The sequence below is a fragment of the Brugia malayi genome (assembly GCF_000002995.4).
Source record: "Brugia malayi strain FR3 genome assembly, contig: Bm_v4_Chr1_scaffold_001, whole genome shotgun sequence".
Classification (NCBI taxonomy): domain Eukaryota; kingdom Metazoa; phylum Nematoda; class Chromadorea; order Rhabditida; family Onchocercidae; genus Brugia; species Brugia malayi.
In genome coordinates, this window is record NW_025062475.1 from 13,860,403 (window position 1) to 13,876,736 (window position 16,334).

Consider the following 16,334-nt stretch of genomic DNA (forward strand, 5'->3'; position numbering starts at 1 on the left):
CTTATCTGAAGTAATCTATTGGCTTAATAAGAAAACTGTTATCAGCATTATCAGCAAAAAAGAAAAATTAGTTAAGTTTACTGCTTGTAAAAAATTACAGTAAAAATTAAAAAATGAATTGATATGTGTGAAGTGTGTTTTTATACAATAAAAGAAGGAAAAGATGCACATTGCACTGGTAATTTAATTTTTTCTTTTTTTTTATGCGAAGACCTAATCGGTAACCATATCGAAAAAAAGCTAAAAATTACAAATGATTTGTTATCAATTTCATTTCAACTCAAAAACACGCTTCTTTTAGACTAACTAACTTCTCAACATGCAATATAATAAACAACTTCCCTTTCACATTTTTTTTTTTTTTTTCTACTTCGATAGTTGTTTTCAAAGTTCCATCCAAATTATCTAAACTGTGATTAATTTTTTCTTCCTTTTGCTTCGTGCTTTATTTTACATTATCATTTATCAGTATCTATATTAACACAAAAACGAAAACGCTTTATCAAAATTTTCAAATTAAAATTTTTAAACTTTGATAATATTTGTGAGGACAATTAAATTGATCATTTTATAATTATGTTAATAAGTTTAGTGATATTGCATAGATTTCTCATTTTTATTTACAAAATCATACAAACATTAATATTACTGATCACTGGATAAATTACATTTATATATTTACATACTTCACCAAATATCACGTGTATTTCTGTACCCGTTCCAAAATAAAATGGGAAATTTGAAATGATATATAACATAAGCAATTCAATCTTCATTTAAACAAAGCTAGCTAGATAAGAGTAAAGCAAGGAAGATAGTCATAAAATTTGTCATTGGTAAAATGGAGTTGTTTCAAGATTTAATATTATAACTGAATTACAGAGCAGAATATCGCATTCATATTTACCATTCATTATAAAAATACGAAATATCAGAAACATTTGCTTTATTTAAGATATAAATTACACGAAAATACTAAACAACATAATAAGTCAAATTGTTGTAACTTGGTATTTTTTGTAAAAACTTAGTATGGTACTTTTTTTAAATTACAAATGATTAACTTTGTTCCGCTTAGTGAATATTTACTTAATCTTTCGTAATGTAAACTATTTCTAATTGAAAAATAATAAATTGGGAATATATCAATATCTTTTGAAATTTTATTATTTACATAAATCCATCAATTTCAATAACATTCTGCATTATCAAATTAAGTCAGTGAATTGTAAATCTTACCAAAGTACATCACCGTATATCAGTCTTTTAGAAACAATGAAGTAATTATACAATATTAACTATTTTTAGCATATTTGACAGAAGAAAAGGTAGATAGCAACGAATATATCTCAGCAAAGGAATACCTGGATTATTTCGACCAATGTGATAATTTAATGATTTAGAAAAAAGGCATTCTTCATGTTGAAATATTGTGGTTATTTACCGACATCATTCTCGGATTGTAATTTCATTTCATATCTCATCAACTGCTGCATGAAACCCGGATTTGGGTTAACTGAAAACAAAACAAGTTTGAATATTGAGTTAATATAAAAGAAACCAGAAATTACTTGAGTTTCATTTGTAAAATATTGCATAATATATCTTTCCAGTTCAAAATAGAAAGACAAAATTTCTCAAATCGAAATTTATTTTCAACAACTTTCCGGTAAGGAAAAATTATGAATAAAGCTAATCACTTTAATTATCAAAAAAGAATAAATCACTCTCCACATAACTACCATAAGAAGATTCTTCATATGTGAAAAGATTAGATTTACATGTAAAAATCAATGAATGAAACGGTCGTTCATGTTACTAAAATATTAATGATTCTAAGTTTCAAACAGTCTTTTTCGCTCAATATCTGTTATAATTGGAAAGATGAAATTAAGTTACCTTTTCTAATTGTATTGACGTGTTCCAGAGCTTCACGTAACGTCATTTTGTTATATCGCATTATGTATGATAAAACAATAGTGGGTGATCGAGAGACACCAGCATTACAATGTACAAGAACCTGGAAAATCTTCTTAAGAAACTTAAGCAAAGCTAATTAATTACCGCTCTAAAAGCTCTATTAGTTTAAAAAAAAAAAGACATATTACTTCGTTAATGATTACAATATTCAATGTTAGAATCAACATGCTTCCTAAACAAAATCTTTTAAAAAAAAAACAACTACTTACCTAAGAAGCAGAATATTCATAATTTTAAATTTAAGCTGTTGCTTGAATCACAATCATATTGTTATTTAAAACTAACCCACATATTAACCCACATTTTCAAGAAAAAAAAAAAAATAAATAAATAAAATAACTCACATTTCCACCATTTTCTACTGCATTCTTCATGAATTCATGACATTTATCAAAATATTGCTCCATATTACTCCACGGTAAATCCAGCACATCAAATGTAAGATATTTAATTGCACCCAAAAAAATATTCTCTACACCAGTTGCACAGTTGATAATATGTGTAACATTATGTGCCATGAGGATGTCATAATCGTGTGCTACATCCTGACTTCCTATAATGATACCAATTAATTTATCATTGTAGAAAAGTATAGTGCTATAATGAAAATTAAGCAGCAAATTTTGTGGACGAATAATAACAAAAACAACGATAGTAATGTAAATAAAATAGTAATAAGAGGTAAAAAGTTTTTTAATCCTCGATCTTAAACAAAAATAAACTTTTTTAATTGAGTGAAATGAAGATCGGCAAACTTCAGCGACATACATGTAAGATGCCTATTAACTGAAACAATACTTCATGTCTTTCCTACTTCTGTCTTCACCATTCATTTATTTCCATTTATCCATTAGGAAGAGAATTTTTTGTTATTTCTTAGATAGCAAGAGAGAGAGAGAGAGAATGTAATAATGTTTTAAAACCTCCACCAGACATACAATAGACTAAGCAAAACTACGCCAACAATAATTATAATAATAGTACAGTACCTTTCAAATGATTTTTGTCAATTTTTGCTCAAATATTAGTATTAAACTCTACCGAATGAATGAAAATTACAAGGAATAATATTCTAGATTGTTGTCCCTACCAAGGTAAATTCCTTTCGCCACATTCGCCATCTGTAGATCAGGTTTTAAATCCACTATATAACCCAAAGCTTGCCGATATAATCGGTTTTTCATCTGTCGATTTGAAATATGACTTGTAGAATATGCTTTCTGTGAATCGTCCAAACCACTTTCCTTTTTGAAAGTAACTTCAAGCTCTTGCACCTCTTTTTCGCTACCACTATTATCAGTTTGACCTCTCTCATCACCTGTACACACAAAATCACCTCCACTTGAACGTTTTTCTTTCACTACTGTACCATCTTCCATTGTTACTCTGAAAATATATAAATAACACAAAAAAAAAAATGCCTGTAAATAAGGTACGATTAACAAAACGAATACTAAGCAAATACATAATTTAATTTTGTACAATAGCGCTCCGACTTCACCAATAAATAAAACCGCCAAAGCCAAGCCAACAAATGATTAAAATAATTTGAAAGAGAATGGTTCGATAATTAAATAATTTGAATTACTCAAATTTTTCGAAAAAAAAAAACTCATATCAGTGTCAAATTGTTTTCATAATCATTAAGAATTCGATAATTTCCTTTACTAAAAACTATATTGTTTAAGATAAACTTATGACATGATAAAACAAGAAATGAGAAATTTACGTAGTTTCAACAGCTCGCAAATTTTCTCGTGCTTTACGTATCTTCTCTAGTATAGACATTTCTTTTAATGATATTCTTTCGCTTAGATTTTGACAATAATCTGAAACTATAATAATTCCAAACAACGAAAAAAAAAAGACATATAAACAAACAAACTGCACAAAATGAAAGAAAATGCGTAAATGGCACGAAAATAAATGAAAAGAAAAAAATCACAAATTGTACTAAAGTGAAAGCCATATTCGAATATAATTTTAAACAATCACCATTACTATCTTACTTAATGTATCATAATTTAATTTATAGTTTTGCTTAGTTATATAAAATAATAACAACATTCATCTGTCGCGCAAAATGTCTCTAAAATAATGATAAAAACAAAAAAAGAAAATTCATCGTTTGCTTTTTTTTTTTTTCACTTCATCTATTCAATCAGAGTAAATCACTTCATCACTGAATGACCTATAATGAATAAATTGTCACCACAACTGTCACTAAACGATCTATAATGACAAAATTGTCACCACAACTGTCACAATTGTTTTAAACTTCAAAAAAAAAAAAAAAAAATTGCCCCAATTAAACACGGCCCATGAATATTAAGTTCCATCTATTTATGACATATCTAAATGGACGATAGGATAATTACTAAAATGTAAAAGTGAAAAAGATAAAACTATTTGGATTGTTAGAAGTTTTATTTTAAATTTTAAGTTAAATTAAAATTTTTAAATGATTGAAAGAACTATCTTATCTTTATGTTATTAAATGATTTTAGTATTGATTGTATGCGCGTCAATGTGTATCTTTTTACCATCAGCGCTAAATCACTTCTCATTTCTCTCTTCCTCAATCTCTTCTTTTTCAAAAATATTTTTGAACGGATGCAATGTTACTCTCTCAGTATACGATGAATCATAATTGATCGATTTTTTTTTTGTTAATAGGTTTGAATTTTCTAGAATAACTTTTTTTAGAAAAAAAAAAAAAAAAAAAACAAACAAACAATTGATCGTCGATTCATCGTTGTTCGTAAATATTGCAGTAAATTTCATTTAAATTTTTAATTACAAAGTTATTTCTTAAAATTTCTTATTTCAAATTTACTATAAAATTTGCTTTCTTTGCTTAACAAATTTTGCTGTAATCGTTTTTATTATTATTATTATTTTAACAACTATCTAATTTAATTTGTTATTATTAAAATTAAAAAAAGCAAAAATACATCCATTTTTCTACACATTTCCTTTAAAAAATGACTTTTAAAAAAAAAAAAAAAAAAAAAGAAAAACAAATCCTTAAAAATGAAACGAAAAGTTAAAAAAGTTAAAACAAGAAGGAATGATAAAGGAATATTATTTAAAAAAAATACGCATTAAGTAGAAATAATTAAAAGCAGATTATGATTTGTTGACTGTCAAAATTAAATTTAACTAAAAAATGAAAGAGAAATTTATAAATTTCAATTAACATATGTTATTGATTAATAAATTATACTATCAATGATACAAATATTACACTTTCATATTTTCTAATTGCTAAATTAAATCATTTTGAAATTTTTTACTCTTTACTTTTTAACAATAAAACATTTTGCTTTTTCTCTTGAATTTTTATGAATTTTCAAAAACTTTGATCATTTATTTCAAATTTTTAAACTTTTACTATTTATTTTAAATTATGCATATGAATTGTAACGCTTCAAAATATTAGTTTTTATTTAATTTATCAAAATTTAACAAGTAAACAAAGTTATATTTTGCAATGAATTCGTGTTTGAATGGAAAGAAAAAATATATAAAATGCTAACGAGCTTTTATTAGCTTTTACTAAAAAAAAAAAAAAAAGTAAATTTAAAAAAAAAAAAAAAAGTTTAGAAATAAACTTTTGGATGAATTACTTCGATTCAGCTCTACTGTGACCTTGTTAAATTTTTTTTTTTTTTTTTTTTTGTCCCACTCTTATTTCATTGTTATATTTGCAATTTCATTTGTCAAAGTGTCATCAACAAATAAATCATTATAATGGATCATTGTTATAACTTTCCAATAAATATTAGTTAAATAAAAAATTAAAAAAAAAAAAAAATTATTATTTATTTGTTTATTGATTTTTTTATTCAATATTTCTTTTATTATTGTTTTTATTTAAATGCAGTTTATTGTCATTTTTTTTTCTTTGCTTTAATTTATTAAAATTTTTAAAATGTTTAAAGAATAAAAAATTTCAAATATTGTTTCATGTATTTAAACTCAGCATACATACACACACACACAGACACACGTATAAATGATATTCAAATTCAAAGAAAAAGTTACTAAATTATTTGTCGATAATTTTTTATAGGAAAAAAAAAAACTTTTTGAACTTCAATATTAGTACTAATAAAAAAAAAATTCAAATGGAATTAACAAAAATTTCTTCAACAAAATTTATTTTGTTATCATTAAAAAACTTTCTTATCATACTTTGTTATCATTAAAAAACATTGTTATCAAATTTCGTTATCATTAAAAAACTTTGTTATCAAACTTTGTTATTATTTAAAAACTTTATCATTAAAAAACATTGTTATCAAACTTCGTTATCATTAAAAAACTTTGTTATCATTAAAAAACATTGTTATCAAACTTTGTTATCATTAAAAAACTTTGTTATCATTAAAAAACATTGTTATCATTAAAAAACATTGTTATCAAACTTCGTTATCATTAAAAAACTTTGTTATCATTAAAAAACTTGAAATTACACACACAGACACAACACTAATAGAAATGTTTAAAGTTTAGATGAATGATTTAATGTGAAACGCAACAGCTGCGCAATTTAGTCGAATGAGAAATTTTTCTTTTTTCTTTTTTTCGCAATTAGTTAAGAAAAAAAAAAATTTTGAGCAGATGAAAATTACATTTTCTTCAACAAAATTAGCTTTTTTTTTATCTTTTATCTTTTTTTTTTTGCTAAAATTTGCAAAAATTTTAGTCATTGTTTTCAACATTTTTTGAATTTATTTTATCAACAAAAAAGAACAAACAATTTTGTTATCTTTTCTCGATTGATAATATATCACATTGATCTCATCTCAATTTGATAGCATTTTTTTTTCTTTTATCGCTTCTCAATTAATAATATTTCTTTTATTTCTTCTCTGTAGATAGTATCTTCTGATAATATCTCCACTGATAATATCTTATTTTGCACAAAAATTTCATTCTAAATATAACTTCGTTAAATTTCTTTTGAAAAATGCTAAAAGTAAAAGTAAGATTTTTGGAAGTGTTCAAAGTTTTTGTATAAAATTGGATTATTATTTTAAAGAGATATTGAAGAGTAAGATTAAGTTAAATTGAAGAGTAAGATTAAGTTAAAAAAAAATTTTTTTTCTTTTTTTATCTGATTGATAATCAACATTTTATCTTTTATTCATCTACTTTATTTACATCATTCCAAAATGAAATTTAAGTTAATCCTATCCAGTTTACTTATTCAACTCTCGAATTATTGCCAAAAGATTTGACAAAAAAAGCAGCCGAAAGTAAAAATTAATAGATTTAAAACAAAAAAAATTTTTCGAGAAACTGTTTTTACAAGAAATTTTAATCAACGTTGATAATAAATAAGTAAATAGTTTCATTTGACCTTTGCACTGTCTAAATATCCTTTAATGTCTTTTCTCTTATCATTGTCACAAATCATAAAAGTTTTGATAGTTATCCATCATTCTTGCAAGTCTGTTTATTTTCTTATGTCATTCATCTGCCAGTAGTTTTAAAACGATCTGAAATATGAAGAAAAGACAGGTTCCTTCAATAGGAAAGGCAATATTTAATTTCGTTTGGAATGTAATTAACTTTTTATCGATGATTCAACATTTTAGAATTATTTTTACAAAATAAAATTTTTTATTTTTCTTTTTCTATTTTTTTTATTTTCTATATTTGATGAGTTTTACAAAATTTTTTTCAGGAAAATCATTACTAAATCTTTCAGGTAACGATTAAAGATCTCCGATATTCTCGCGAATATCTTCCAAAAAATAATGGAATTGATATGCCATAATTAAATTAACATTTAAATTGCCGAGAAAAAACTTTTTTTTTCTTTTTTGTTTGATCTCTGATTTTAGTATAATAGAAAGTTTTATCAGTATTATGCACACTTATAATTTCTCTTTTAAAATTTTTGAATTTTAATGATAAATTTTATTAAATGCATTTGAATGAATATTTTATACGAATTGATATGATTAAAAAATGAAATGCATCAAAAACATTTGCCATTTTTTTTTTTTTTTTTTTTTTTGGATTTCGACGAAAAAAAGCGAAAAGAAAAGAAAGAATCAATATGGAAATTTTTCTATTTGCTCTTACTGCAACATTACTGTTTGCGCAAAGTTCAAGTTCAGTTCTGGTACAAGAAGAAAAACTTGGTGAAACTATCAAATTAGAACTTGGCACAGGTGTGATGGATGTTCAAGCTGAAATTCCAACAGCTAAAGATGGTCAAATAGATCGTATGGATATTCTGAAAAATGGAAAGATTACTGATTATGGTGTAAGTTTTACTTGATAAAAAAAAAAGAAAGTTAATTAATTAAAATTAAAATTAAAAAAAAAAAGTTTTTTCTTTTGTAAAAAATTTAATGAAAAAAAAATTTTTTTTATAAATTTGTAATATATCATTATTTTATTGATAACAATAAAAGATATTATCATTATTTCATTTATCCTTCCAATTTTTACTTTCAATCATTTGATATTCTTTACAATTAAAATTTAATTTTTTCCATTTATCTAATTTAAAATGAAATTATCAGATATCAGAAACATATCATATAATAATAGCAATTATTTCAGCGCAAAAGATACGGTGATCGATTATCATTTAAAAATGGTATATTAGCAATTAAAGATTCAACTGCAAATGATGCAGTTTCATATTTCTACTTTTTAAATGGTGATCCAAAAAAGCCAGCAGCAATTGATATTGTAATTAAATAAAAATATTTCGGGATTTTTCTTTCTCTTTTTTTTTTTTTTTTCTTATCACAGAAAGAATAAAATGTTGAATTAGCATAAACAGTGTATCACATTGTTAATTAAATTTGCATAAAAATTTACATATTTGGGTGATAATTTAAATTATAAAACTGAAATAAGTTTACATTAGTAAAATGAAATAGCATTTATAATAATAAATAATAAAAATTATAAATTTTAATAAATTTCTTTTGTGAAAATTTGTAAAAGAAAAAAACTAATTCTTCATGCTATTCTCATCTTAGATGGAATTTTTCTTTCAAAAGAATTGTTTTTGCTCTCAGATTAATTTATTATTTAATCATTTATAGAATATTTTAACAAAAATATATAGGATAGCTAATTATTGTTATATTAAAAGATAAATTAATTATCAGTAATTAGTAATTGAAACATTGCAAATTATAAGATATTTCATTAAAAGTTTGTTATCAAACTTTTTCATCAAAAATTATTTTCAAAAAAAAAAAAAAAAAAAAGGAAGGAAAAAAACGGTAAAACATAGAAACACCAAATTATAAGTTTTTTTTTCGCATTTCTTACTTTATACGAAAAAAAAAAATAAATAAATAAAATATTAAATGAAATGCTAACATCAAAATGTTAAATTTTTTTTCTTTTTTTATTAAATTCATTTATTTTCATATTGAGCGGTCTGTGATGGCATTAAGAGTTTTAATTTTGTTATTTGTTTGGCTTTCACATTTGCATACTGTAATAGCTTTATGGAATCTTTCGGCTATGCCATGGTACTGTAATCAACATTGCTACAGTAGGATAAGTAAGCCTAAAATTAGCAGTACCAATTGTTTGGAACGGTTAGTGACAGTAAATATTACTTTGTAAAGTAACTTATTAAAAGTTATACTTTTGTTTTTCATTTTTTCTCATACAACACCTTATAGGTTAATTTTTTTTTTAATTTTAACTCAAAAAGTGTTAAAAATAAAAGTAAACGTCAAAAGTTCAGCTTTGTAAAGGATGGAATACTGTACTTTGAGTTCATTTTTCATTTTTTAGAAAAAATTAATTTATTATTTTGTTTCAGGAAGCTAATAGCATAATATTATCTCAATTATTGTAAATAGTTACAAATAGCTCTTCTTTTACTTTTTTTTTTTACTCATTAAACTCAAATAGACAAAATTATTTGACGCAATAATTTAAAAAATTTGTTCAGCTTTTTTAAAATTTTATCTCTATGTAAACTTCAATTGTTACTTATTTTATCTTACCTGAATAAAGTAGCGTTCTATTTAGAGTAAAATAATTTGTAAGTAAATCTATTATGCAAAATAATTCTGATAACATAGTTTTGAACAAATTAATTTTACATTATATTTTCTTTTGCTTAGGAATGCTACTACCGAGCATATTTTCAAAATGTTTAATATTGATATTAATAAATCAATTTGCTACAAAGATTCAAAATTTCGACAAAATGTTTGCTTGAAATTAGTAAAAGGGAAATATTTCATTGGTACGTGTAACGTGCACGTCATTGATTATCGAATAAGCTGTAGGAGATCAAATGATCGAATGTCTTGGTATCGTGGAATGCAATCTGTTTCATTTTCGTTAGTTTCAATTTCACATATTAAAATTATAAATCAATTAGTATAATAATTAAAATTTTTACAGATGAAAAATTTGAAAAAGAAAAAAAAAAAGAAAAACTAATGTAATTAATTAGATAAATTATTTATTCTAAATTTACATTGTCACTTTTTTTTTTTTCAGTGGAAAAAGTTGTTTACGTTGGGATGAAGTAAATTCAACGTTTCAATCGACTGATTTCAGTAATTATCTTGGTCCATCCATAAGATATGCATCAACTCGAATACATTCATTGGAAAATTATTGTCGTAATCCGGATGATTGGTATATGGGACCATGGTGTTTTATAATGGTTTCAAATTTTATAAATTTAATAGTTCAAAAATCCAAACTTTAGTATTTAAAAAAAAAAAAGTTAACTTGCGACAAAAAGAACACAAATAATATAATACTAAAAAAAAGAAAATAATAGATTAATTATTGCTAATGCTTTTGAGCGCTGCAATTAAAGAAAAGTTAAAGATCAAAATTAATTATGACTAATACTAATTAAAGAAAAGTCAAAGGTTGAAATTAGTTATGATTAGTACTAAATGAAGGAAGGTCAAAGACCAAAATTAATTAATTATTAATTTACTTCTATTTTAGGATGAATCACGAATTCGACGTGAAGCATGTTTTAAGCAATGTGAAGCATATAATCAACCAGAATTTTGCCTTGCAAAAATGTTTTTTCCATATATGTTACCAACAATGTCATTGTTTAATGGTGCACCAATTGTTGAAACAAAGAGTGAATCGATCAAAGGTGCAATTTAAGATGCTAATAAATAAGGCTATATTGTCGTCTGGTCAATTGCGCCCTTCATTAAACTTATTATGCATCTTTTTTTCTTTTTTTTCGATACATTTTAATTTTTTTTTTGTTCTTTTATACTTTTGCTTTTTGTTGTGCATTTTCTTTAATAGCATAAATTTTACCTTTCTCTTTTGATATTTAAAGTTTATTTTAACTTTGAAATTAAAATTCAACGTTGTATTTTTCATCCAATAATTCAATTAATGCTTATTTAGCATATACTTTGTTTAAAAAAAAGTAAGCAGTATGTGTATTAGATTAAAATAAAAATTTATATAACTCTATTTTATCTGATTATATTTGTTCACATTCTTATTGTTCCTTAAATATTTTTAGATTTAAGTGATATCATTGATGTGCTAAGTGTCGTACGTATTAATTCACTAATTAGACCAATGTTCATTCCAACTTACTTTAATGATTACATTCGAAATTATCCGGCTGATATTTCCACACGTTTACGTTGCTATCAAACAGGACCACAAACACGTATCGCTGGTCCGTGGACATATTCCGATGCTGATGAACCATTTCCGGAACGAAGATACTGGTAAGTAAACAATTATTGAATTTTCATTGTAATTATCTGTAATTTTTTTTTTAAAAAAATGTTACCTATCAAATTTTACACTTCTACTTTCTTATTTATTAAGTTTGAAATGCTATGATAAAATTCTTAACTCAATTAGTTAATGAAAAGTCAAATTTGCTGACAAATTTAGGTATTGATAAATTTTAAGAAAAAAAAAAAAAGAGTAAATTTTAAAGATAACACAAAGTCATTTATATATTTTTTGGATTTAAAAAAAAAAATAAATAAATTTTAAAATAAAAGTTCTCATGCAGGCTATCTGATTTATTCAAAGATGTCGGTGTCGATCAAATGGATCGTGAACGGACGTTCCGTGGTGATGGCGGACCACGTTTCACACGTTGGAGGCCTTGTTTTTTAGCATGTGAAGATAACAATGTCAGTTTTATACTTCAAAATTTCTTTAAATAGAGAAAGGATTATAAGAGAAATTTTACGTAATATTCCAAATATGCGTTTTAATCTCTTTTAGATACCGTGTTGGCCGCTTGCGCAAACAAGCCCTACACGTAAACGCTTTCCATATTATGGACCACGTGATCACAATGCGCAGGGTGAAAGTTGCGTGTCGCCTTTTTTTGCTTATGAAATTCTCTTACATCTGGAAAAAACAACAGAACTAAAAGAAGTTTAATTTTTGTTGAAAAACAATCTCCAAATTTTGTTTTTTTATCAAAAATAATCATTTCCTAAAAAAATTTTCAATCTGAAATCAAATATTAAAAAAAATTTTTTTTTTTTTTTCCAGAATGAAACGATATATTTGAAAATATTACGTGATGAAGTATTATATGATAGAAGCAATAAGCCCAGAATACGAAATATTTTTGCACATTCAAAAGGTCGCTTAATGGTTAGGTAAATAATTAAAAGTATAAATGAGGTATTACTATAGCATAATTAATTTATTGAAAGTAAGATATGCAAATATTCTCATACAATATTAAATTACTTGATATTTACTAATTTATATTTAATACTGTTATACCCAAATAAATTTAAGTATTTAATTATTTAAGAACTTTAGTAACAAGTAATTGTACTATATTTTATAATTTGTTGACACAAAAAAAAAAAAAAAATAATAATAATTTAATTAAGTAATCGTTGTTTTACTCTTGGTGATTTCCTGCATAGTATGGATAAGACAGCTCGTATCGAAATGGCAATACAATATTCACTTTATTATCATATATTTAAAATTGGTGCTGGTTGTTTTATTGAGGTTGAATATCGAAAAAAGGTTGTATTAAATTTTATTCAAGGAAAAATTAAATTAATTAGATTAAAAATTATTTTAAAATTAAAAAAAAAAAAAAAAAAAAAAAACAAAAATTATTGTATAATTTTTAAATCTGTTAATTTGTTTACATTTGATCATTCGATGTAGTTTTTTTTTTTTTTATGATTTAAAATTTGACATTATCATAATATTTTTCTTTTTACTAATCATTTGCATTCAATTTTTATTTGCAATTAAGATGAATATTTGGTTGAGGAGAATTTTTTTTTTTGTTTTGAAGTTTTTTTGAAATTGAAATTTAAACAAATTTTAATGTTGATGCTTACTTAGGTAGAGTATCAAGCATGCTTTATTGATTGTCGATGTAATCGATCATTAAATGAACCGGTGATCTTTGAAGAAAATCATTGTGGTTTGGAAGGAAAATGTAGTGGAAGTAAAATTGTTGAAGTATAATTTTGTTTTGTTTTTGTTTTTGTTTTTGTTTTTGTTTTTTTTTTTTCTTTTCTATTAAGGTGTAAATGGAGAGATGAAAAAACAAAGAACTATTATTTGAATTTTAAATTTTTATTTTCATTTTGATTTAATTACATTTAATCAAATTACAATTAATATTTTGCTTCTCTTTCTAATTAATTTTATTTTATTAAAATGATGAAAAATAGAATTTAATTACTTGATTTAATTAAATTTATTGACTGAATTTTTTAAAATTATTTTAGAAATAGCAAAAAATATTCAATGCGATATTTTTTTTTCCTTTTTTTCCTTTTTTCCTTTTTTTTTTTGCAGGAAAATGATGATTACAATGAGCATATAGATGTTTTTAAAAATATCACTGAAATTGATCAAATAAAACCTTCAAATAATATAATGATTGCTTCATTATTACTATTAGGCATTACTTTATTATCTTCCGTTTCCGGTTAGTTTTTTTTTTTTTTTTTAAAGTTGAAATTATTTATTTCTGTTATTTCATTATTTTCATTAATAATTTATTGTCATTGCAGGTTTTTATAAATAGTTTTTCATTGATTAACTTATCTTTTTTTTTTTGTTTGTTTGTTTCAAATACTTTTGTTTATTTTTAAAAACAATTTAATCTTTTTCAGTGATTCTAATAATTGTTTTGTCAAATAAAGATCGATGGTTTGCTAACTTTTGGCCTTATCAACGTAAGAAATCATAACTTTTAGCAGAGCCGAAAACTTACCTTTGTTATTATCATTGTTGTTTTGATAATTTTTATTTATTATTGTTAGATGTTATTAAATAATTCTAATGAAAAGAAAAAAAAAATTCCTTCTTTTACAAAATATTTTTCTTTTTTTGCAAAAGATATCTCGAAAAGTACAATGTTAATTATTATTAAGTGCAAATTATCAGTTATCATTACTGATAAGCAAACAACTGATCTGTACTATCATTTATATTCATTCTAAACGAACACATTACAATTTGTTGAAGTTGAAATTGAATTTTCAAAATTTCTCTTCACTTTCAGTTTTTAATCTCACCGGCAAACTAACCGTTAATTTTCAAAGAATTTCAAAAATGCAATCATTTAATTTACTTAATCTCAATCTAATCCTCAACTGTTATGATTTAAATAATTTTGAAAACAATATTTAAAAATTTTTTTTTTTGTTTTTTTAACTCACAACATTTTCTAAATCGATTATAAAATGAAATGATCAAATTACTTCTAATCAAAATAAAATTTATTAATAAATAATAAAAAAAATAAGTGCTAATAATGCACAAAAATATTTTTTAATTTTTATTTTAAATCAAAACATCGTTACTCGTCTGAAATCATTAACTAATAAGGTAGATAGAAAAAAACAAAGAAATATTTTTTATAAAATTTATAATCTAAGCAATATTATTTATAATTAAACGATTAATCAGTGATATACTTAATGAAATATGATAATTCATAAAAGTGCACGAAGAATTGAAATTGAAATTTAAATCAATAATTAATGAACAAATACTTTAAGTAATTAAAACTGCTTAATAGAATCATAACAATAAATTGTATGTAAATACTGTTTATTTTTCATATTCGATGAGTGTTTTCTATTTTCGCAAGAAATGACAACTTTTACGGAATTGATCATTCCGGCATAACATTTGATTTGAAGTATATTATTTTAATTTCTCTCAATTCGTAAGCTTAATGCTAGTTTATTATTTTTGTTTGAGATAAGTTTGCAATTAAGTTCAATTAAAAAATCACCGTTTAATTAAACTCAATTAGATAATACATCTATGAATTTGATTGATTAGAATATTTATTGATTCATTAATTTCTTTTTTGATCTTTTTTGTTTGGATAGCTGCTCAAAATTTTTGTATTTTTAAGATAACACATACCTTTAAAATACAAATTGATAATTAATTTGGATAGTAATAATTGGTAATTGTAATTATATTCAATTATAGTAAAATATTCATTTTAAAAAATAATATCACCGCAACGATTTTATCAGAAATATCCATTTGTAAATAAAAAAAAAGACAAATAGAATTTATACCTGTGAAGGTTTAAAGATAAACAGCTAACATAGCTTATCAAATCTATCAATGATAATATGATAAATATGAAAAAAGAAAGTCGTTCAATTTTTATTTTCTTCTTAAAATAAATACTTTTTTGCTTTCCTTTTTCTCCCTCTTTCTCTTTGCCTCTCTCTCCCTGTCTCTTATCTTTATAAATTTGTCAATTTCTGATAATTTGTTGAAATGTTAAAACATTCATATGACGATAAAGTGATTAGTAAATAATTTTGCTTTAAATCATTTAATTATATTTAATTTTTATCAAAATTAATCGTAAATAAATGATTAACTTTTATTCATTAAATTTATCGAAAAAAAATTGTAATAAATATTCATAAGTTCCATTCATTCTATCAAAAAAAAAAAAAAAAAAAATCAGATATATTATTTTTTAATTGAAATAACTTCGATCAGTAATAATCAATGAATGTGATAGACATTTTTTTGTTTTTTTTTTAACTCTCAAGTCACGTATAAGTTAAAAAAAATAGGAAATAATGAATTAAATTTACAAATTAGAAATTGAAAAAAAAATTATGAAAATTAAAAATTAAAGAAAAAATATAAATTAAGAAAAAAATCATTAATTTTAAATATTTCATTCTGTAATTATTATTACAAAAATCTTCAAAATTCATTGTGAATTTATTTTTCACATAATAAATATCTTTTTTTTTTATTGTGAAAACAATTTTACATTGTAAAAAAATATTTTACGACAAAAAATGTATAAAAATTTTTATTTCAACATCTTTTTTTTTCGAATTTAC

The 16,334-nt window shown here is 23.2% G+C and overlaps 3 protein-coding genes across 3 annotated transcripts; 2 read left to right on the plus strand and 1 right to left on the minus strand.

Annotated features, from left to right (window-relative positions):
• Positions 1-1,436: 1,436 nt before the first annotated feature.
• On the minus strand, positions 1,437-3,768 carry Bm6817 (Uncharacterized protein; the record flags this gene model as incomplete). Its single annotated transcript, XM_043077805.1, has 5 exons — positions 1,437-1,516; positions 1,900-2,020; positions 2,325-2,533; positions 3,071-3,366; positions 3,710-3,768. 5 exons carry the CDS (start codon positions 3,766-3,768, stop codon positions 1,437-1,439), a joined length of 765 nt encoding a protein of 254 aa, XP_042933739.1.
• A 4,285-nt stretch (positions 3,769-8,053) lies between these two features.
• Bm17430 (Uncharacterized protein) lies at positions 8,054-8,709 on the plus strand (the record flags this gene model as incomplete). The annotated part of the gene is made up of 2 exons (XM_043077806.1): positions 8,054-8,263; positions 8,566-8,709. The coding sequence occupies 2 exons, from the start codon at positions 8,054-8,056 to the stop codon at positions 8,707-8,709; spliced, it is 354 nt and encodes a 117-aa protein (XP_042933740.1).
• Positions 8,710-9,408: 699 nt separating this feature from the next.
• Positions 9,409-13,929, plus strand: Bm12349 (Uncharacterized protein; the record flags this gene model as incomplete). Its single annotated transcript, XM_043077807.1, has 11 exons — positions 9,409-9,566; positions 10,104-10,325; positions 10,489-10,657; positions 10,954-11,113; positions 11,501-11,714; positions 12,011-12,134; positions 12,229-12,384; positions 12,505-12,614; positions 12,858-12,999; positions 13,330-13,449; positions 13,792-13,929. 11 exons carry the CDS (start codon positions 9,409-9,411, stop codon positions 13,927-13,929), a joined length of 1,713 nt encoding a protein of 570 aa, XP_042933741.1.
• Between the last annotated feature and the right edge of the window lie 2,405 nt (positions 13,930-16,334).